The 21,657-nt window shown below is 44.2% G+C and overlaps 1 protein-coding gene across 1 annotated transcript in view; it reads left to right on the top strand.

The window, feature by feature from the left end:
- MFSD2B (MFSD2 lysolipid transporter B, sphingolipid) overlaps nucleotides 1-18,343 on the top strand; it is a 59,231-nt gene extending 40,888 nt beyond the window's left edge. The window contains exons 10-14 of the mRNA XM_074947515.1: nucleotides 5,264-5,344; nucleotides 10,860-10,969; nucleotides 12,277-12,420; nucleotides 16,681-16,857; nucleotides 17,804-18,343. Of these exons, the coding sequence (XP_074803616.1) occupies nucleotides 5,264-5,344; nucleotides 10,860-10,969; nucleotides 12,277-12,420; nucleotides 16,681-16,857; nucleotides 17,804-17,861 (570 nt within the window). The 3' untranslated portion in view covers nucleotides 17,862-18,343. The remainder of the gene's footprint in view (nucleotides 1-5,263; nucleotides 5,345-10,859; nucleotides 10,970-12,276; nucleotides 12,421-16,680; nucleotides 16,858-17,803) is intronic.
- Nucleotides 18,344-21,657: the final 3,314 nt, after the last annotated feature.

Genomic DNA, 21,657 nt, shown 5'->3' with positions numbered 1-21,657 from the left:
AGCACCCTAATGAGCCACCTGCACCCGGATCCCCACCCCACTGAGCCCCAACCAGCTACACCTGGATCTCCACCGCACTCAGCCCCACTCCCCCAGCATCTGGATCCCCTACTGAGCCCCCCCACAACTGTCAAGCTCTATCCCCCCACACCCAGACTTCCCCCGCTGAGCCCCAACCATCTTCACCTGGACCCCCCTCCCCCCGCAGAGTCCCATAACTTGCACCCAGAACCTCCAACAAGTCCCTGTGCATCTAGATTCCCCCACACACACCCAGATTCCCCACTGCTGCCTACACCCAGGTTGCCCCACACAGAACCCTCTCAACCCACACCTGGATCCCCCCACACTAAGCCCTCCACACTTGGATCCTGCCTGCCCACACCTGGTGCACCTGACATGGAGGGCATGGCCCTGGGGTGTTTCTAGGGCAGGCCCGGTCCTTGTGCTGTGTCAGGGTTGGGTGCAGCCCCACTAATGAGTCCGTGTCTCGGGGGGGGGGGGGAATGGCACAATGATCTCCCACCTCTCTGCAGCCAGTGACTTGTGCTCCCCAATGCCATGCTGAAGCCTCCACATTTATTTGACAAATAAAATTTGCAGAATTTTAAAATATTGTGCGCAGAATTTTAATTTTTTTGGTGCAGAATTTTTAATTTCTTGGCACAGAATGCCCTCAGGAGTAACTAGGAATTTGCATGAATGTAGAAAAGTCTATTTCAGCTTCAACACAGACCACAGAATTCATTGGAGCAACTGTAGAAACAACCATGACCAGTTGGCCAGAGCTTACTTCCATATAGAGAGATTTCAGTCTATGAACATCCTGATCAATCAGCTGAGAGAGCTCTCACAAACATCCTTGTCATCCTGGGTTACATGGCATCTTGAACCTATGTGACACCATTCATGTGCCTCTGACTTGACTGTCTACAAGCCTGGTTTTGAGCAGTATATGTGCCAAGCAGGCACAGTATGGACCAGTTAGTTACACTCTGTGATGCTCTGTACCACGGGGGAACAGCCAGCACCCCCATGTTCATTCTTGTAAAATGATTGTGTGGTATTCAATGCAAAGTTTGTCATGTTGGGTGTCTTCGGAAGACTCATGATGCACTGAGCATTGTTGTTATAGTGATGTTATAGTAATGTTATAGATTATAATTTCATGTATATAGTTACGAGGCTGAAAATGTGTCTTTATGGCTTAAAATAAGCCCAGGCAAAAACTCTCCAAGAGCAGAGTTCACACCTCATCAGGGCATGTATGGGACAAACCCAGCCCAGACTCACAGGAACAAAGGACGCTGGCATAGGCAGCAACAAAAGGATCTGTTGGACTCTCGAGTGACTCACCCCCCTTCCTTTGGTCAGTTTGGGACTGCGATGAGGTAATGGTCACCCGAGTCTGAAGGGCAGAGGGAAAGCCAAGAGGGAAGAAAGGACATGGTAAAAGGGAGAGATGTTTGCCATGCTCTTCCTCTCTCTTCAACCAACATCTACAGACACCACACCAAGCGGCTGAAGCGCTGATCAAAGGGGAGAGCCTGTTGGAAGAGCAACCAGCCAGCCTGTGGTGAGAAGCATTTAAGTTTGTAAGGGCGCTGAAAGTGTTAAGATCAGCTTAGAATGTGTTTTGCTTTTATTTCATTTGACCAAATCTGACTTATGCTTTGACTTATAATCACTTAAGATCTGTCTTTCATAGTTAATACGTTTGTTTGTTCTACCTGAAGCAGTGCATTTGGTTTGAAGCGTGTCAGAGACTCCCCTTGGAATAACAAGCCTGGTACATATCAATTTATTTGTTAAATTGACGAACTCATATAAACTTGCAGAGTCCAGCGGGCATAACTGGACACTGCAAGACGGAGGTTCCTAGGGTTGTGTCTGGGACCGGAGATACTGGCTAGTGTCATTTGGTTGCAAGTAGCTGAGAGCAGCTTACATGCCAGAGGCTGTGCATGAACAGCCCAGGAGTGGGGGTTCTCACACACAGCAAGGTAAGGCTGGCCCCCAGGGTCAAGGATTGGAGTGACCGAGCAGATCACTGGTCCAGATAACACCAGAGGGGAACGTCACACACTCCCCACCTAGGATACAAGGTTTGGTGGCAGGACGAAGAAGAGGTCCTTTCTCTCCGCCACCTGCTCAGAAAACGCTAATCGTGGATGCCTCCCTAGTAGTGTGGGGTGCACATCTGGACGAACAAATAGCACAAGGAATATGGACACCTTGTGAGTCCAGGGTGCACAAAAATCTCATGGAACTCAGAGCAGTCTCAGAGGCCTGCTAACAATTCTTACCATTCATTCATTCCCAGCACATTCAGGTGATGTCAGGCAACATGATGGCTGTGTTCTACATCAACAAGCAAGGAGGAGCAAGATCTACACCCTTTGCATAGAGGCAGTCTGCCTCTGGAATTGGTGCATTTGTCATTGGGATACCATATCGGCAGTTCATGTTCTGGGAATTCACAATACACGAGCAAACAGTCTCAGCACTTCTTGATGGATGGCAAATGGGAGATTCACTATTCATTGGTGAAAGACCTATTCCAGCAAGGGTATCTCCAATTCTGGACCTGTTTGCGTCTCAAGACAAGAAATGCACAATATACTTCACTGCGGGGTGTACAGTCATAATTCCAAGGGAGATGTCCTTCTACTCCCATGGATGGGAAATTTGATGTAGTCTTCCCCTACCCCATCCCACTCTTACCTTGAGTTCTCAGGAATGTCCAGCGGGACAAGGCAGTGATCACCCCCATTGCTCCCATATGGCCAAGAGAATTCAGTTCCCCATCCTTCTTGATTTGACATCTTGTCCACACCAGTCAGCATCCAGTCCTTCCCAGACCTCCTCCACAGGACAAGGGCAAGATCAGGCATCTGAATCCAGAGTAACTTCACCTCACAGCCTGGTATTTGGATGGGCATTGAACCTACAGCAGAAATGTTCAACAGCTGTTAAAGCCATCCTGAACAATATCAGGAAAGAATCCACCAGAAGGTGTTACTTAGCTAAGTTGAAAAGATTCTCTGTTTGGAGTCAGATGTCACCAAATGTCCTCAGACAACATGGATATTCCCATTATTTTAGATTGTCTGCTCACCCTGAAATTTTCTCGTCTTTCCCATAGATCCCTATGGGTTCATTTGGTGGCAATTAGTGCCTACCACCTTCCTCTTGGTGACTACTCCATCTTCACGCATCCAGTGATTGTGCTATTTCTGAAAGGCTTAATCAGAATCTTCTCTCCAATAGCCAGATCTTTCCCAACATGGGATCCAACTTGGTCCTTTCCATGCTAAGTAAATCACCATTTGAACCACTAGCAAAATGCTCTCTTTCATGTTACTCTAGGAAGTTAGCCTTTCTGGTGAACATCACTTTGGCTACAAGGGTAGGCAAACTTGGGGCCCTTATACATGGCCCATCATACATCAGTTTCCATAAGAATAAGGTTACCTTGAGACTGCACCCACAGTTTGTGTCCAAAGTAATTTCAGACTATACATGTACCTGTATATATTTTTCCTAAGCCTCATACCAGCCATTAGGATCAGAGACTCCATTCGCTGGACATACCTTGGGCATTGTCATTCTATCTTCAGAGAACAAAGCCCTTTATGAGATTGCCTGGGCTGTTTGTGGCCCTAGTGCAACATATGAAAGAACAAGCATTATCTTCACGAAGACTATCCAAGTGGATTTCAGGCTGTATGTTGTTCTCTTACCAGTTATCTCATGCAGCTCCACCTGGCAGAGCAAGGCCCACTCCACCAGAGGAAAGGTGCTTCAGCAGCTTCGCTTTAGGAAATACCCCTCCTTGATATATGTAAAGCAGCTCTGTAGCGTTCTGTTCATATCCTCACAAGACACTTGTGTCTTGATGCAAGCCTCCTCATCTGAGCGTAGAAGTGTAGGACTGGAAGGGACCTCAGTAGGTCATCTAGTCCAGTACCCTGCACTCAAGGCAGCACTATGTAATAATACATCCTTTGGGTCAGCATTCCTACAGAGAGTACAGCAGAAGTCCTTGTACCCTCCTGCATCATGAGTACTGCTTGTCAGTCATGCACAGTGAAATACACATAGGGACCAGCACTTGCAGAAAAGTTACCTACCTTCTTTTGTAATTGGCGTTCGTTAAGAGGTGTGCTCCCTTTCTGTATTCCATTACCTGCCCTCCTTCTCTTGTGCTTCAGATCATAACACTTGATTTGCAGTATAGATGGAACTGGAGAGGTGGCCAGTCAACACTGTCCCTCCTACCCTTGCATCAGAGCATGGGGACCAACAGACACTACTGGCAAGACTCTTCCAGTCTCAGGTGCATAAAGCACATGCATATCCCACAGGTAGTATAGGTAGGGACCACGCATCTCGAAGAACTCTGGTAACGGAAGGTAGGTAACCTTTCTTTTCTTATATCCCTAGTCTCTGCAGGTATTGGAAAGATATAAATGCCACGGAGGGAGAGGAATTGTTTAGGGGGTACAAGGTGGGGTAAAGCTAGGAATAATGGGATGACATTTTGGCTTTGATCAATTGCAGTACTGGATATATCCACCCCCAAAGGAGTGAATCCTGTACTTACTTCAGCTTTCCTTTCAAGGATGGTGTTGTGTTTAATTCTATCTATATACATCAATATATATCTATAAATCTATATGTAGAGAGAGAGAGACACCCACAAGTTTTTAGATGTTTAAATGGAAAGCAGTAGCATGAAGTACAATTAGAATTTGCCGGGGGATGGACTGAACGACCTAGCTGGTCATTTCTGTCTCTAATTTCTATGGTTTACGTTAAGAAAGGGAAAATTTAAGATGCGTATTGGGAGAAAGTTTCTGTTCTCAAAATGTATTTGAATAGTCTATCACTTATCACTTGGAAATAGTGAATAGTCACTTATCACTTGGGACATGTAATAGTGCACTGGACAAATCACTGGGGAATGTACTATATTCTTTTCTATTTAAATTCTTATATTGTATCCATCACCTTGGTGATGTGTGTGTCTGCATGGGACAGTTCTGCATGGTAAGGAGATGGATTAGATGACCTAATGAGTCTTTTTCATCTGCAATTTTTGTGATTCTTAGTTGTCTCTTAGTTGTGAAGGGAGCAGGAATCCCGGAGTCCTTCCTCAGTCCAAATCCTTCGCATAGTACAGTATAGGGTGTCACTGTAGCCTCTGGAGATGATCCTAGACCTAGTCAGTACTATACAAATATTTTTGCATCATATATAGGTATCAGCAGCGGTGAGCATTCCATTCTGGCAGTGTTTTCTACGGCAATTTGGCAAGAAAAGTGCAGCATTTGGGATTTCCGTAAGTAAACCATTATGAAAATCTGTGCAACGTGGCATCTTACATGTCAATAGCAGCTTCCTCAGGAACCGTTCACAACTTTTGTAATAAAAACCGACACCAGCTGAAGTTTTCCTGATTTCAGGGTTCGTTTCAAACCTTGAATTGTACCAATTCAGGCAAACTCCAAGTTTTTCAAAGAAATTTTCCAAGAGATGGGTTAGTGAGCGAAGACGAGATGCAAACTCGACCCAAAGTCTAACCAGGTTCCACTTTGTATCTGTCTCACAGAGATGAACCTGAGCACAGAGTTTCAGATTCAGATCTGAACTGTCCTATGTTCAAGGGCTATGTTATCTGATATTTAGCTTGGCCAAATTTGGTAGTTTCAGCTGACTAAGTCTACCTCAGTCATGGGGGAGGGAGTAGTGAAAGCCTCCTGAACTGAGTTTGGGGACCCCTTTGAACCAAAAGGATGAGCTTCCTGCAGTGTTGGTTTTCCCTCTTCCTGCAAATGTTTACAAAGTAAAATAAATAAATGAGCTGCTAGCACAGGGGTCGGCAATCTGCAGCACGCAGGCCAAAGGCAGCACGCGAGCCAATTTTTACTGGCATGCTGCTGCCAGCCGGGGTCCCAGCCGCCGCCCCCGCTCAGCCCGCTGCCGGCCTGGGTGAATGGAACCCCAGGCCGGCAGCGGGCTGAATGGGGCCGGCGGCCGGGACCCCAGCTGGCAGGAGCCGGCGGACGGAACCCCAGACCGGTGGCGGGCTAAGCCGCTCGGCCCACCGCCAGTCTGGGGTTCTGTCCGCCGGCGTAGTGTATTGAATGTCTCCCCGTAGGAATGTGCTGTTGCGGAGCACCAGGAGCTGTAAGTAGTACACTGTAAGTAGCACATTCCTACGGGGAGAAATTTAATACACTACACCAGGGTAGGGAAGGCTGTGCCTCCCCAAACAGCCCGCCCCCTAACACTTCCCGCCCCCTGACTGCCCCCCTCATAACCACTGACCCATCCAACCCCCTTGTCCCCTGACTACCCCCTCCCAGGACCCCCTGACCGCCCCCCTCAGAAACCTCCACCCATCCAACCTCCCCTTCTCCTTGTCTCTTGACCGCCCCCTCCTGGGACCCCCCCGCCCCTATCCCCCCCCCCCGGGAGTCCGCCCCCCAACCAAGCCCCCCTGTTCCCTGTCCCCTGACTGCCCCGACTCCTATCCACACCCCTGACAGGCCCCCCAGGACTCCCACGCCTATCCAACCACCCCTGTTCCCCATCCCCTTACCGTGCCTCTCAGAGCATCAGGACGGGCAGCCGTAAGTAGTACACTGTAAGTAGCACATTCCTATGGGGAGCAATTTAATACACTACACCTGGCCCCGCTCAGCCTGCTGATGGTCTGGAGTTCTCAAAATATGTTCTCTCACTGCTTATAAAAATTACACTACAATTAGCTTAAAAACTTGAAAACTTAAAAACTTTGTATATTACAGTAATCGTTAAAAATGTATAATGTTAATAAATACATAGATTTGATGAAACAAAGTAGTTGTACTTATGTGCCTGTGCTTAATTTGTGTTTTCGATGATTTATCTTCTAAAATAATCTGGCATGTCTCGTACCCCCAGAAAGGGCATCTCACACCCCCAGGGGGTGCGTGCATCCCAGGTTAAGAGCCACTGCACTAAACTGATAAGATCTGCATTTTAATTTAATTTTAAATGAAGCTTCTTAAACATTTTAAAGACCTTGTTTACTTTACATACAACAGTTTAGTTATATAATCTAGACATAGAGACCTTCCAAAAACATTAGAATGTATTACTGGCACGCGAAACCTTACATTCAAGTGAATACATGAAGACTGGGCACACCACTTCTGAAAGGTTGCCGGCCCCTGTGCTAGCATCTTAGCGATCCCAGAAGAAAGAAGCCTGATTTAACTGTCACAGCTTCCCAAGGCAGAGCCAAGATGCCTGCCTGAGCTTTTGCTGATTTTTTTTTTTTTTTTAACCTCGGACTGAGGGCAAGCAGCAGAGAGAGTTCACATTGCTGTCTGCATTGACTCCTCACTCTAGAGCTCAACTTGAGCTTTCAGCCTGGACACATCATGCAGGCTGAGGCACTTCAAGTCCCTGGGAAGGAGGCAAGGAAGAAAGTGGGAGCTTTATGAAAAACTCTGCCTGTAGATGAGCCTTGGCATTGGCTCCATTTCCCCCCTGAATCTAGCTTTATAAGTGTTGTAACATTTTTAATAACCTCAAATACTTCACAGCTGGTGGTGTAACGAATAGCAGCAATTTGTTGAAGCTAAAATCTATATATTGCAGTGACGTCTGATGAATTGGAGATGGGCTGAAAGCAAAACACTGGCTTCAGATACCTCTGATCTTTGGATGCTTTGAAATATGCATCTGAAATTCACAGTTAAAGACCATCCCTGCTTCTGATTAGCATGCCAGCAAAGGCAATTAGCAGAAGCTGAGATGGACCTCAAGGGAACAGAGTTACCTTCTAGGCACTGTCTACGCAGCAAACAAAAGTGCCCTCTTCAATGAAGTTGACTGAATCAAGTCAGTTTACCACTATTGGAAAGCCCCCTCAACTCAAACAAATCATGGTTTAGCCCTTTTACCATTATGTTAGCTAGTTGTGTTGTAGACTACAAGGGAGCTGGATTGAAGAAAGCACCTTTTTTGCAATGTAGGCACACCCTCGTATGGCGTGAGTACTTCCTGTTTGCACAGTGAAAGTCTCTTGTCTGGCAGTGCATCCCAAAGGCTTCCTTTGCCATAAGCTCAAGGGAATCTGTAGCTCTTATATCTGCTCATCGTCACTGTGAAAGCAGAATTGCCTCACTAATTGCAACTGTATTTCTGCAGACGTCACTGCAGAAGGTTCTGAAAAAAATATCTGAAGAGAGGTAGTTTTCCCACCATAATTTCAGCCCTCTTCAGGGTGAAGGGAAGAAGGACTTCTCTGAGGTGATTTGAAGATGGGATGGTTACCTGAAAAACTGAGCACCTGTATAGACTCGGCATTATAGTATAGTTCTTGTATTCTAGATGATGGACACAGACTCCTTTTTTACTGCTCGTCCTCACACTTAAATTGGTTGGAGGAGGTGGCTTAGTGGTCTAAACATTAGCTGTAGCATACCTAAGCTTCTTGAAACTACAGGTTCAAACCCCCCTAGAATCAGCACGGCCCTTTGTCCATCTGGGGTAAAGAGATGGAGTTATGTGCAGTGCAGAGGTTTTTGCATAGACAGTTAAAAAATGGAGGCCATTTCTGCTCTATGTGGCTGTTAAAGATCCCATGCAGTTCTTTCTGTAAAGGATTGCCCCAACTTCCCTTCCCTCTGCCCCACTGTGCTATACAGGTTGCTACCGTTCAGCCACCGATGGCTCCATTTCCATAGTGCTGCTTTGAAGCTCTTCTGGATGGGGCCAGGGGGAGCATGTTCTGACAACAGAATATTGCTGTTACTGCTCCTGGTGGGGCGGGGGGGCGGAGGGGGAAGAGGCACTCACCTAAGGATTTAAAGGTCCTTTTGTTTTCGGAGTAGAAAAAATGGGTTGCTTATTGCAGTGATTTTCCCTGCAGCTTAGAGAACACTGCTCCCACATACCTGCCTTTGCACAAGAGATGCTTCTGAGAATTACCATTTCAGTTTTGCCTGCCCTGGGTCCTGCTCCTTCCCCACTAGAAAAATCAGTTTTAAAATCAGTATTATTATCGATTTAAAAACCTCTCTGGATGCTCTGGCTCCCGAGTGGGCACACGACGTTGAGCACAGAGTTAATCGTCAAATTGTTTTCAGGCAATGTGTGATCTTGTATTGCTAGAGTGCTCTCTTGTGGTGAAGTAATGATTGTGCCACAAGCATTGCAGACTAATGCAAAGGCTGTTTATGCTGGGAACCTGTAGTCTCGGAAGGTGGTTTGCTACTCCTTTTGAGTTTACCCACAAATGTCTGTTCCTTAGACAGGAACTGCATTTAAAACATACAACAAGTGTCCCCTGGTTAAATGGATTAGACCCCAGCAGGCAAGATGTCCAAGATCACCGCTTTCCTTGCGGAAGAAATAAATAGCAAGCGCAAAAGTAGCAGCACCCTCACTGAAGTTCTTTGCTCATGCCCTCAGCCTACTCAAACTTCAAATATAGTGCAGAGAATCAAAACGAGCAACACAAACCCAAGAAGCTTTAAATGTTTGTTATTTAACAAAAACAACATTTTATGCAGACCTCAGCTTTGTGACACGTTGTGTCAGTTATTTACAGGAATTTGAGGTGATAGCGCAAGACTGGTATGGAATGTAGGGACAACTGGGGAGCATGGCTTTTGAGTCCACATTTTAAATGGGGGCATCTCTAACCCTTATGAGCCCATTGTTTCAAATTGAAGTGAAGATGCTAAGCACTGCTGAAAATCAAATCCAGGTCATCCAAATTTAGATTTCCAATTCTGGAAATGTGGGCCTTTGTGACTTACCCGAGGTTATAGTGCAAGTCAGTGACAGACATGGGGATGGTGGTGGGGTAAATTGTCCTACTGCTAACCACTAGACCACATTGCCTCCCTAATGTTAGTTATTTATACTTAGTATCCAGGTTTTTGAAAAAGTCGCTGAAGACCAATGTGTGCCAGAGCTCCTTGTAAATCAGTAATTGATTTCATGTGTGAAATGGGTGATTTTAAATCCAGACATGACTCAAAGCCCCTTGCAGTGCCTTGTCTGTACTGGAAGTGTTCCTGTTGTTGAAAATAAAGGGGAGATGGCAGCACTGGCTGACTTGTTCTGTTCTAAAGTCTTGTCACTTCTAGAGCCCTATGCAGGACTATTTTTTAAATCTCACTCCTGTCTTACTGTGCAATACCCACTACCCCTCCCACCCACTCCCTTCCTCATGGTTTCTTGCATTTTTACACTGCTCCCACCTGCAAAAATCTTAGATCCCACAAATCCTGCAAGAGACATATTTTAAACGGGTTGGTTAATATATTATATAATATGTATAGCAATGGAATTCAGACACAATTTTTACCACTAAAAAAATCCCACAAATCTTGCTTAAACCATGTAAACAATAACTTTAATTCCTGTTATAATAGACATCAAATCTCTTTCTACCCCTTGCTTAAATTTAAGTATTAAAACCTTTATTTAAAAAAAAAATTGTGTTTTCCCACAACTTACCAGTCTGGGATTTTGCCCACCCATTCCCACGCACAAAGTATATTTTACCCACTCCTGTTATTATGGCAGTGGGTCCTGCAGGACCCATGGGATCCCAGTCCCATTGCAGAGCTCTATTCGCTTCCTCTCTTTTGCTAAGTTAAGTAATGAAGTAGGACCCTGTGGGAGCACCGTTCTCACAACACTGAAGCTTTAAACTTTGTTGAACCATAGCACTATATAAGCTGCCGTTTCACAATGCCACCTCTTCTGTGTGAAAAAAATATATTTTCCATTGTCTGCTATATATCTTATCTGCCATTTTTCTTCTGGTTCTTCTTTCCCTCTCTTAGTGGATGATTCCTTTTGCGGTCATGCTGGTTACAATCCCAAATCTGGTTTTGGCTTACGTGGTGGCCTTTGTCTCTGGTCTGAGTATTGCAGCATCTTTGTTGTTGCCATGGTAGGCAAATATTATATTTGAAGTGTGTATGGGTGTTGTACACACACTGTGTGGAGTTCACCATGTAAACACTCAGAATTTGGCAACAGTTACCACATACAGTGGTATCTGAGAAATCAGAGTTTTCCCCTATATTTGGACTAGGAGAGATCTGTGATAACAGTGGATACATGACACTGAGTTAATGTCTGGTATGTGTGTACATATGTGTAAATGCTCTCTGAAAATATCTGTAAATTAAATTATTAACCTAAATGTGTCTAGAACTCCTGAGAATACTAAATCAATCAGTCGTTTAGATTTAGTTTAATAGTACTTCAGAATTTATATTGGAAATTGCATACAAATCAATTAAGGCTAAACAATTAAGAATGTAGCTTGGGCAGCCTGCACCAAGCTGTAGATCCCTACAAAGCGGCCCTATGATGGAGAGCAAATGCAGGAGTGTGCTATAGGGGCAGGCATAGGTGCTGACTCCATGGGTATTCTGGGGCTTTGACTTTGGGTAAGCAACTCTAAATCCTCTGCATCAGTGGGAGAATAGGTCCTTTTAGTATCCTAACACTGCTGTTTTGTTAATGCGCTCTAGTTATATGTTAGGGCTTCTCATAGATTCACAGATATTTGTAACTGTCTATTACTTAAAAAAAGTAAATATTGTAACCATGTGATGTGAATAAAATTGTACCTTGGGTTTTTGTTCACTTACTAGATTACAACCTTGTGAACTGTTGTGGCTCTCATGCATTTCCTATTAAAACTTTTTGTCCTCCTTTCAATCAGTGTAACTGTCTGTATTTGACTAGCTCCCTGCAGAAGTAGTAAATCAAAACTTCATCAAACTCATTTCTGAAAGAAAGTTTTCTGCTTAGTAGTTAAATTACCCAGCAGTGTGCTGCAAGTGTTTTAACAAGTGCCTCCCTCAAAAATGTTCCACCTAAGTCAGCAAATTTTGACATTCCCTGGGTAAAAACATTCTACCCTCTCAATTGAACCAATGAGGTTTTGCAAAACCAAATTCCAACCTCCACATTTAGATGGCAAAGCCCCTATCATTACAGTTTTTGTTTGTTGACCTAGCAATGCAGAGTCACCCACTTTTCTGTTTCTGGGTTCTTTGCCATCTGACTTTCTCTGTTTGTAATTGTCAGCCTAAATACCTTATCAAAAATAAATGATCTTGTTTGCACAATTAATTCTGCAAATCAAACCTCCAAGAAAAAAGCCCCTGCAAACTCTGTATGTTAAAGAGGCTCAGAAACTTCTGCTTGAGGCTTTTATACTCTTCTTCTCTTGCTGGTTTGCAGGTCAATGTTGCCTGACGTAGTTGATCACTTTCGCCTGCTGAATCCTCATGCAAAGGGACCTGAAACCATCTTTTATGCTTCATATGTCTTCTTTACCAAGATGTCAGCCGGAATTGGATTAGGAATTTCCACAGCAAGCCTGGAGTAAGTGATGTTTTATTCCACTTAGTTGCTGTAATAAAGGGCTCTGAGGTGCTGTGTGGTAATTGCCTTCTCACCATTCGCGAACGCAGTGGGCTCAGAGACACAGTCTGGTTGCCAGTTTGAATGTATAATGGCTGAATCCTAAACACAAAATTGTTATCTGACAGGTCAGACTTCTGGTCACCAGGACACCTGGTAGCCTGTTAAGAATTGTTTGGTTTTAGATTTTGTTACCTAAAGAAAGCAACAACAAGGAGTCTGGTGGCACCTTAAAGACTAACAGAGCATAAGCTTTCGTGGGTAAAAACCCCACTTCTTCACTTTCTTTAGGTAGCAGCATGGACTTAGTGGTTTGGGCACTGGTCTAAGAGGCAGGAGACCTGGGTTCTGTTCTCAACTCTGCCTCAGGCGGTCTTTGTTATAGAATCATAGAAGATTAGGATTGGAAGAGACCTCAAGAGATCTAGTCCAACCCCCTACTCAAAGCAGGACCAATCCCCAACTAAATCATCCCAGCCGGGGCTTTGTCAAGCTGGGCCTTAAAAACCTCTAAGGATGGAGATTCCACCACCTCCCTAGGTTGACCTTGAGCAAGTCAATTCTTTGGCTCTCGGTTTCCCCTCCCACTGTTTGTCTAGTCTGTTTAGATTTTATTTTGAACAAAAAAATAGCACTTTTTTTCCCCTAGGAAAAGCAGACTGTGCCTTTTAAAGCTTTCATTTCGTCAAAAACCCAATATCCAATCAAAAAATTTCAGCCAGCCAGATTAATGTCACAAGTCACATTTCAAATAGATGGTAGAGCCAGTGTAATTAACCAGATATTTCTGAAACGTGCTTGAAAAGTGGAACTTGTTACTACAGGGCAGATTTAAGCTGTCCTCCAAACTCTTGCACAGTGCTGTGACCCTACAGTACCTCCCCTCTATGCTGACTTTGACTTTGCACCGTAGAGGTCACATTATGTAGAGCAGGAGATAAAGTCCCAATTGGCGGTTGTGATTTAACTGTGTGTCTTCTGCCACTGCTACTCCAGTTTAAGACTGGAGAACCAAAATGACAAGGTGCTGGGATGTGGTCGCTCATGTATAGACTACACTGGGAACCACTTGTCAGTACTTATCTGTCCACAAGCTGTTATGAATTTGCAGCAGATGCTGCAGTGTTTCCCCCCCCCCCCCTCCGGAAAACAAGTCTCTGTTTTAGTGACTACATACAGAGAGCTCATAACTAACAGAATTACTGTCAACTGATTAACGCTACTTCACTCTAGTTAGCGAGCTCCCAGCAGTTTGCCATCTGCTGGAGTCCAGAGCTGACATTTATGGGAGAGCATAGGAGGTAGTTTGATGGAAAATGGGTAATCATTTTCATAGGTGCAGGTTCAGGATGTAACAGAATAATTCCACAAGTTGGCACTGAATAGCTCAGGGCATCAGTAATTGTAATACTGTGCCCACCCCTGGTTCTGATTCAGCCTATCACATAAGTACATGCTTAACTTTAAGCATAAGAGTAATCCTGTCCTGCAAAGCACTGAAGCATGTCCTTAATTTTAAGGAGGTAAGAACTTCTGTTGATGCCAGTGGGACTACTCACCTTCACTTAAAGTTAAGCACATGCTTAAGATCTTTGTTCAGTAGGGATAGGATTCACTTATCAGACAAGCTCTGCTATAGAGAGACTTGGCAGAATTCAATTTTTATTTAATAATTCTGATGGATAAAATCAATATTTATTTTAAGCATTTTTTCAATTTTTATCTATTTAAATTTTCACAGCTATGGGAAATTATGGAGGGAAGATCAGACAATTATTTAATGACAAAAGATGTTGAGATTCAAAAAGCTAAAGCTTTAAAACCATTAAAACACAAATTGTCAATATCACGTCAAAATATAGCCGTTCATAGATACTAAGGTCAGAAGGGACCATTATGATCATCTAGTCCGACCTCCTGCACAATGCAGGCTACCGAATCTCACCCACCCACTCCTGCAATAAACCTCTCACCTATGTCTGAGCTATTGAAGTCCTCAAATCATGGTTTAAAGACTTCAAGGTGCAGCGTATCCTCCAGGAAGTGACCCATGCTACAGAGGAAGGCAAAAATACCCCCAGGGCCTCTTCCAATCTGCCCTGGAGGAAAATTCCTTCCCGACCCCAAATATGGCAATCAGCTGAACCCTGAGCATGTGGGCAAGATTCACCAGCCAGATACCCAGGAAAGAATTCTCTGTAGTAACTCAGATCCCACCCCATCTAACATCCCATCACAGGCCATTGGGCCTATTTACCATGAATAGTTAAAGATCAATTAATTGCCAAAATCATGTTATCCCATCATCCCATCTCCTCCATAAATTTATCGAGTTTAATCTGGAAGCCAGGTAGGTCTTTTGCCCCCACTGCTTCCCTTGGAAGGCTATTTCAGAACTTCACTCCTCTGATGGTTAGAAACCTTCATCTAATTTCAAGTCTAAACTTCCTGATGGCCAGTTTATATCCATTCGTTCTTTTGTCCACATTGGTACTGAGCTTAAATAATTCCTTTCCCTCTCTGGTATTTATCCCTCTGATATATTTATAGAGAGCAATCATATCTCCCCTCAACCTTCTTTTGGTTAGGCTAAACAAGTTCCTTGAGTGTCCTTTCATAAGACAGGTTTTCCATTCCTCAGATCATCCTAGTAGCCCTTCTCTGTACCTGTTCCAGTTTGAATTCATCCTTCTTAAACATGGGAGACCAGAACTGCACACAGTATTCCAGGTGAGGTCTCACCAGTGCCTTGTATAACGGTACTAACACCTCCTTATCTCTACTGGAAATACCTCGCCTGATGCATCCCAAGACCGCATTAGCTTTTTTCCACGGCCATATCACATTGGCAGCTCAGTCATCCTGTGGTCAACCAATACTCCAAGGTCCTTCTCCTCCTCTGTTACTTCTAATTGATGCGTCCCCATCTTATAACTAAATTCTTGTTATTAATTCCTAAATGCATGACCTTACACTTCTCACTATTAAATTTCATCCTATTACTATTAGTCCAGTTTACAAGGTCATCCAGATCCTCCTGTATGATATCCCGGTCCTTCTCTAAATTGGCAATACCTCCCAGCTTAGTATCATCCGCAAACTTTATTAGCACACTCCCACTTTTGTGTTGAGGTCAGTAATAAAAAGATTAAATAAGATTGGTCCCAAAACCAATCCCTGAGGAACTCCACTGTAACCTCCCTCCAGGCTGACAGTTCATCTTTCAGTATGACCAGCTGTAGTCTTCCTTTTAATCAATTCCTTATCCACCTTTCAATGTTCATATTGATCCCAATCTTTTCCAATTTAACTAACAATTCCCCATGTGGCACCGTATCAAACGCCTTACTGAAATCTAGGTAAATTAGATCCACTGCGTTTCCTTTGTCTAAAAAAATCTGTTACTTTCTCAAAGAAGGAGATCAGGTTGGTTTGGCATGATCTACCTTTTGTAAAACCATGTTGTATTTTGTCCCATTTACCATTGACCTCAATGTCCTTAACTACTTTCTCCTTCAAAATTTTTTCCAAGACCTTGCATACTACAGATGTCAAATTAACAGGCCTGTAGTTACCTGGATCACTTCCCCCCCCCCCACCTTTTTTAAAAATATGAACTATGTTAGCAATTCTCCAGTCATATGGTACAACCCCTGAATTTACCCATTCATAAAAAAATTCTTGCTAATGGGCTTGCAATTTCATGTGCCAATTCCTTTAATATTCTTGGATGAAGATTATCTGGGCCCCCCGATTTAGTCCCATTAAGCTGTTCAAGTTTCGTTTCTACCTCAGATATAGTAATATCTACCTGCATATCCTCATTCCCATTTGTCATGCTACCATTATCCCTAAGATCCTCATTAGCCTTATCAAAGACTGAGGCGAAGTATTTGTTAATAATTAAATCTGTACAGTAGTAACAGCAGCATGTAATTCCATGCTTTGACTGTGTAAAGGTAATAAAATTATTTCAGAGAAGGCACAAAGACAAGGAGTGGGAGAAAGGGCTGAAACCTGCTCCCATTGATATCAGTGACAAATTTCATGTTGGTAGCCATAGGATTGACTCCCCTCCCCGAAAAGGGAGCATATAAGAAGAAATTGGAGCAGAGGTTTAGTTGGTGGTGGGAGGGTAGGAGATCGGGGAAAGCCCTTAATGTGACCAAGTGCCTTTTAGTTAGGGGAATAACAGCAGTGTCCGTATGTGTGTTTTTATAGGTTTGCTGGTTATAAAACAGGGATGTGCAGGCAATCCAGCACTGTGATCCTCACACTGAAAATCCTGATTGGGGCAGTCCCTGCCATCCTCATTGTTATAGGCTTATCCATACTCCTCTTTTACCCAATCACTGAAAAAAGTCGAAAAGAAACTGAATTTGCACTCGAGCTGTTAAGGTAGGTTTGACTCAGAAGCAAAGTGCAATAATATCAGAGCAGCCTCTCTTACAGGATGCTAGGATTCAGGGTTGGGGAAATTAGCTACTATCATAGTTTTGGGTTTGTTTAAAGTTTCTTAAATTCTGTAAGTTGCAGAACATTACATTTTTCTAGTATCTTACCTTTGTTGCAGAGTCCTTGTGTATATAGGGTGTCTTTCTAAGAGATTACTTCTGTTGGTTTCCCAAAGTAATCCACAAATTTAAATGATCCAAAATAACAAACAGAAATCATATAATCCACCAGCCTTCTGTGGGTGAAGCACAGCACCGCACCATCATATTAAAGTTTCATCTGGGAAGTGGAGAATATTGTATCCAGTGGAAACTAGAAGGGGATATTTCTTAGGTCATGTTTAATTATATTCTCCTTAGCTATCTGCAAATGGGAAAAATGTGACTCTTTCTTCTTCCTGGTGTGTAAAGAAGTTCTGAAATCTTGTGGTAGGGTGAGGTTACGCATTTGTTCTGCATTTTTTTTTTTACATTCATTCATATTTTCTCTTCCTTTCCTTTCCGGAAGACTCCTGGTCCAGTTAAAAAAAATTAGGCCGAATATCAAGGGTGAGGGGAGTAAACCCTCAGCTGTCATTTAGCATATTTAAGACAATATTAAGTCCTCAAAATATACTGTAGAACAATTCCCCCTAACTTGGATGATGGATTAGGTAGTATAATAGGTCTTTGCTGTTTCTCCTTTGTACGATCTTAAAATACCAGCTGTGGAAATTGGTCAAGACACGATAAAAGCCATATCTTGCTAGTAGTGGTTCTCCCCTTCTCTGTTTATTATTTGAGGTTGCTAAATTTTAGCCTGTAAGTTTAGCTTTAAAAAAGGGGGGGGGGGAGAACAGCAAGCTGGGAAAAAAAAAATCTCTTCACCTGTGATCCTCTACTTTTTATAGAAGGAGTCATCCGAGCACTGACAACCTTTCTGAAAACGAAGAGAATACCTGGCTATGAAAGTTTGGAGAGAAGTGGCTTTTCAAACCGAAGTCTGACCTCAGAGTCCAAAGCACTGTACTTGGGGGGTGGGAGGAAGGAAGGGAAAGTCTTCTGAGTTATCCCACTTAAGTTTTATTAGAGGATACTGGAAGCACGGATACACAAAAGTGCAAAGGGCTCTGTTACATTAATAGTAAGGATCTGATTTTGACTGACAAAATAGAAAGATTCTGAGGACAGCCAATAGGGTGCCTCAAGGGGATGCTCACAGTTCATAAGTATGTAAACTTCATCCAGTGTTCTGATGCCCTTAAATTGGTGTTAGGAAGATTCAGTAGGTGGCACTCTTCCCTCTAGTCAGTGTTGAACCAAAGCCCCAGCACTGTACTGAGGATAACCTGCTTCTGAAGATGCTGTGTTTTGTATGAGACATAAAACCAAAGTCCTGCAGTCACTAAATTTCTTCTGGAACTGTTGGCAAGATCCAGGGGTGTTAAAGGTTGGCCAGGACACCAAGTTTAAACTCAGGACATTCTTCTGACCTAAATTGTCCTAGTAGCCTCTGTTGGCTACAGTATTCTTCATCACTTTTCTAAACTGTTTGCTGCACAACATTTGCTATGTGTCCCTCTAGAAGAGTCTGCATTTCGGTGGCTGATGGATGGGATCCTTGTGTATAATTTGTTTACGTTTGTAAAGCCCTTAGGGATTCTGAGGATGAAATGTGCTACAAACATGTATGATTTAGTGCTTCTTTTTGAGTTCCAACAAGCCCTGGATGCAGTTGGTAACAGAGCTGTGTGTTGAAAACTCACAAATAACTGCTCCAAACCTGATTTTAATTTGACTTTATTTGGGGGGTTAAGTCAAACTTTTATGTTAATAAAGGCCTACATTTTCAAGAGTGATTGACTAGTGGTCTTGGGTGCCTCCGTTTTTGGGTACCACACTTCAAAGTGCCCAGCTGTCAGAGTGTGAGCGCTCTGCCCTTTCTAAAAAAGAAAAAAAAAATAATCAGGCCCACTTAAGGCATCTCATGTTGAAGCACCCAAAGTCACTAGTCGCTTCTGCAAATTTAGGCCCTAAATTTTTGTATATATTTACTCGTATGAGGCACACATTCCCACATACAGAATGCAGTCATTCACCTATTGAGAGCTGCAGCCGTGCTACACATTCTCAGCATATGTGCAGCAATTTAGAACAGCCACCCTGCGCCGTTTATCTAGTTGGTGCCTTTTTGAGCCAAGGATCTCAAAGTGCTTAAGAAGCATTAATTAAAGCCTCTCCACACCCCTGTAAGGGGTACATGCTACTGTGCACATCTTGCTGGGAGGGAAACTGACCCACAGAGATTAAGAGCTAATCCAGCTCCCATTGGAGTCAGTGGAAGTTGGATTAGGCTGTAAATGATTTGCTCAAGGTCATCCAGCAATTTAGCAATGATACCGGGACTAGATTCCAGGAGGCCTAAAATATGAGTTTTCTGTTATGCAAGTCATATTACATAGCAGCAAAACTGTAGCAAACAAACAAGTTAAAGGTGCCAAACTATACCTGGAGGTAATTTTGGTGTCTCTAAATATTCCACTTTTAAAACAAAAAGTATCAGTAAAAGCCAGGTTTCCTATTCAATTTAATGTTTTGAAATGCAAATGTTACTAGCTAGAGAGTTAGCTCCTCAGTTGCTATAAATCCATCATTTCAGGTCAATGGGACGACATCAATTTATACAAGCTAAGGACCTAGTTTGGTGGGGTTTTTTTTTTTATAAAAGGGTAACCGAAACTGCAGACCATGTTTGATTAGACATTTTAAGGCTGAGTGTCTGGCACAGAGGTTACGGAAGTCATGGATTCAGTGACTTCTGCAGCAGCGGATGTGGCTGGCTCCGGGGCTGCCCGAGCAGATCAGGCATCCCCTGGGCTAGCAGCACCAGCTGGCTTGGGTATGGGAGGGGGCTCAGGGCTGGGGCAGGGGGTTGGGGTGCGGGGCAGCACTTACCTCAGGAGGATGAGCCAGCATGTCCCTGCAGTTCCTAAGCAGAGGGGTCGGGGGCTCCGCGCGCTGCCCATGCTCGCAGTCGCCACCCTTGCAGCTCCCATTGGCTGCGGTTCCTGGCCAATGGGAGCTGGAACTCGTGGCAGGGGTACCTTGGGGAGCCCACCTGGCCTTTCCTCCCCCTAGGAGCTGCAGGGACACCCGGAGTCAGGTAGGGAGCCTGCCAGCCCCGTTAACCCTCCCACCCCCCAGAACGAGTCCCAGGCTATGCACTGCTGCCTCCCAGACCCTCCACCATCACCAGCGGGAATCCCGAGCTGTGTGCCACCACCTGGCCTCCTCCCAGCACCAGAGGGGGTCCCAGGCCATGCATCACTGCCCACCTTGTCCACAGTACCAGCGGGGGTCCCGAGCAGCTCGCCACCCCCCCAGCACCAGCAGGTGTCCCAGGCCACGTGCCACCATCTGCCTCTCCCCCGCCCTCCCCCCAGCACCAGCGGGGGTCCTGGGCCACACCCCCAGCACCTGCCGTGGCCCCAGACTGCCCCCACCCCCCAGAGCACCCGCAGCCCCCCAGCCCAAGTTTTAGTTAGAGATATATAGTACAAGTCATGGGCCATGAATTTTTGTTTACTGCCTGTGACCTGTCCATGACTTACTAAAAATACCCACGACTAAAATGTAGCCTTAGACATTTTTTAACTTGAACATGGCCTGTGCAATGTATACTATATCAGCTATGCAACTGGGTTTACAAATTGCATAATACGCTTTAGCTCTGTGCAGTGTGAGCTTTCTGAGTTATAAAACCGCACCTTACCCCTGCTTCCGGCAAGAAATTTTTCAGGGTTTGTAATGGAGATACAAACAGTCCTGACCTTGCATATGGCAGTATTAATGAATATCGTCACAATACGGCAGAAATCTTTGTAGATAAAACTTCTATAACTATATTTTTATAATTTGAATAGTGCTGAGTTATTTTATCATATTCAAGTTGTATATTTGTTCATAAAATGAATGTATTTTTCTAAGGTTTAAAGAAAAAGCACTAACAATGGATTTGAAGAAGGAAGCTGTGTAGGAATTTTTTGTATCTTTTTTTCAAGGCTTACTGTTTGCACTGTGAAAGAATGAATTTTTCTCATCTTCTAGCACTTTTTTTAAACTAAGCATAATCATTGTCTATACCCTAAACACGTGACAGAAAGAATCAGATCTCTGTGTTATCATCTGTGCATATTAAATATTTACACTAACTACAATCCAGATTGAGTAATAATTCTCTCTCTGCTATAGCTGAACCTTAGAGATAAGGCTGCTAACACAATTCCATATTCAGTCCATGATGCATGCAGGGTGTGACGGGGTTAAGACTCACCACTGCTGGCACCTCCTGCTGGTTGCTCCAGGAATTAGCTCTGTCCAGTCATGGAGCACCTTTTGTGCGTGGTGCCTTTCCCTTCATCTGCTCTGCTGCTTTGGGGACCCACGTTGCTCCCCACATGGCAGCATCCTCTTCAGGACGCTACTCTCCGGCAGTGCCCGCTGCTCCTGTCTGACCCCTTTCCAGGGGTCTGGTGTTATCAGTAGTCTTCGATCTGCACCAGTTCTAGCGGCCAACTGCAGCCTCAAAGCCTAGCCCCTTTGTTGCAGGGGTCAGCCACAGCCTGTATCAGGCCATGCTCCTCCTCAGCCAGGTGTAGTACAAAGGGGAAGGAGGGGACCCAGGCCCACCCACTACTCTGGGTCCCAACCCAGGGACCCTCTAGTGGCAGCCTCTATGCTCTCCTCTCCCCTTGTCAAACTATCA

The sequence above is a fragment of the Natator depressus genome, chromosome 3 (assembly GCF_965152275.1).
Source record: "Natator depressus isolate rNatDep1 chromosome 3, rNatDep2.hap1, whole genome shotgun sequence".
Taxonomy (NCBI): domain Eukaryota; kingdom Metazoa; phylum Chordata; order Testudines; family Cheloniidae; genus Natator; species Natator depressus.
This window is presented reverse-complemented; position numbering and strand designations above follow the sequence as displayed.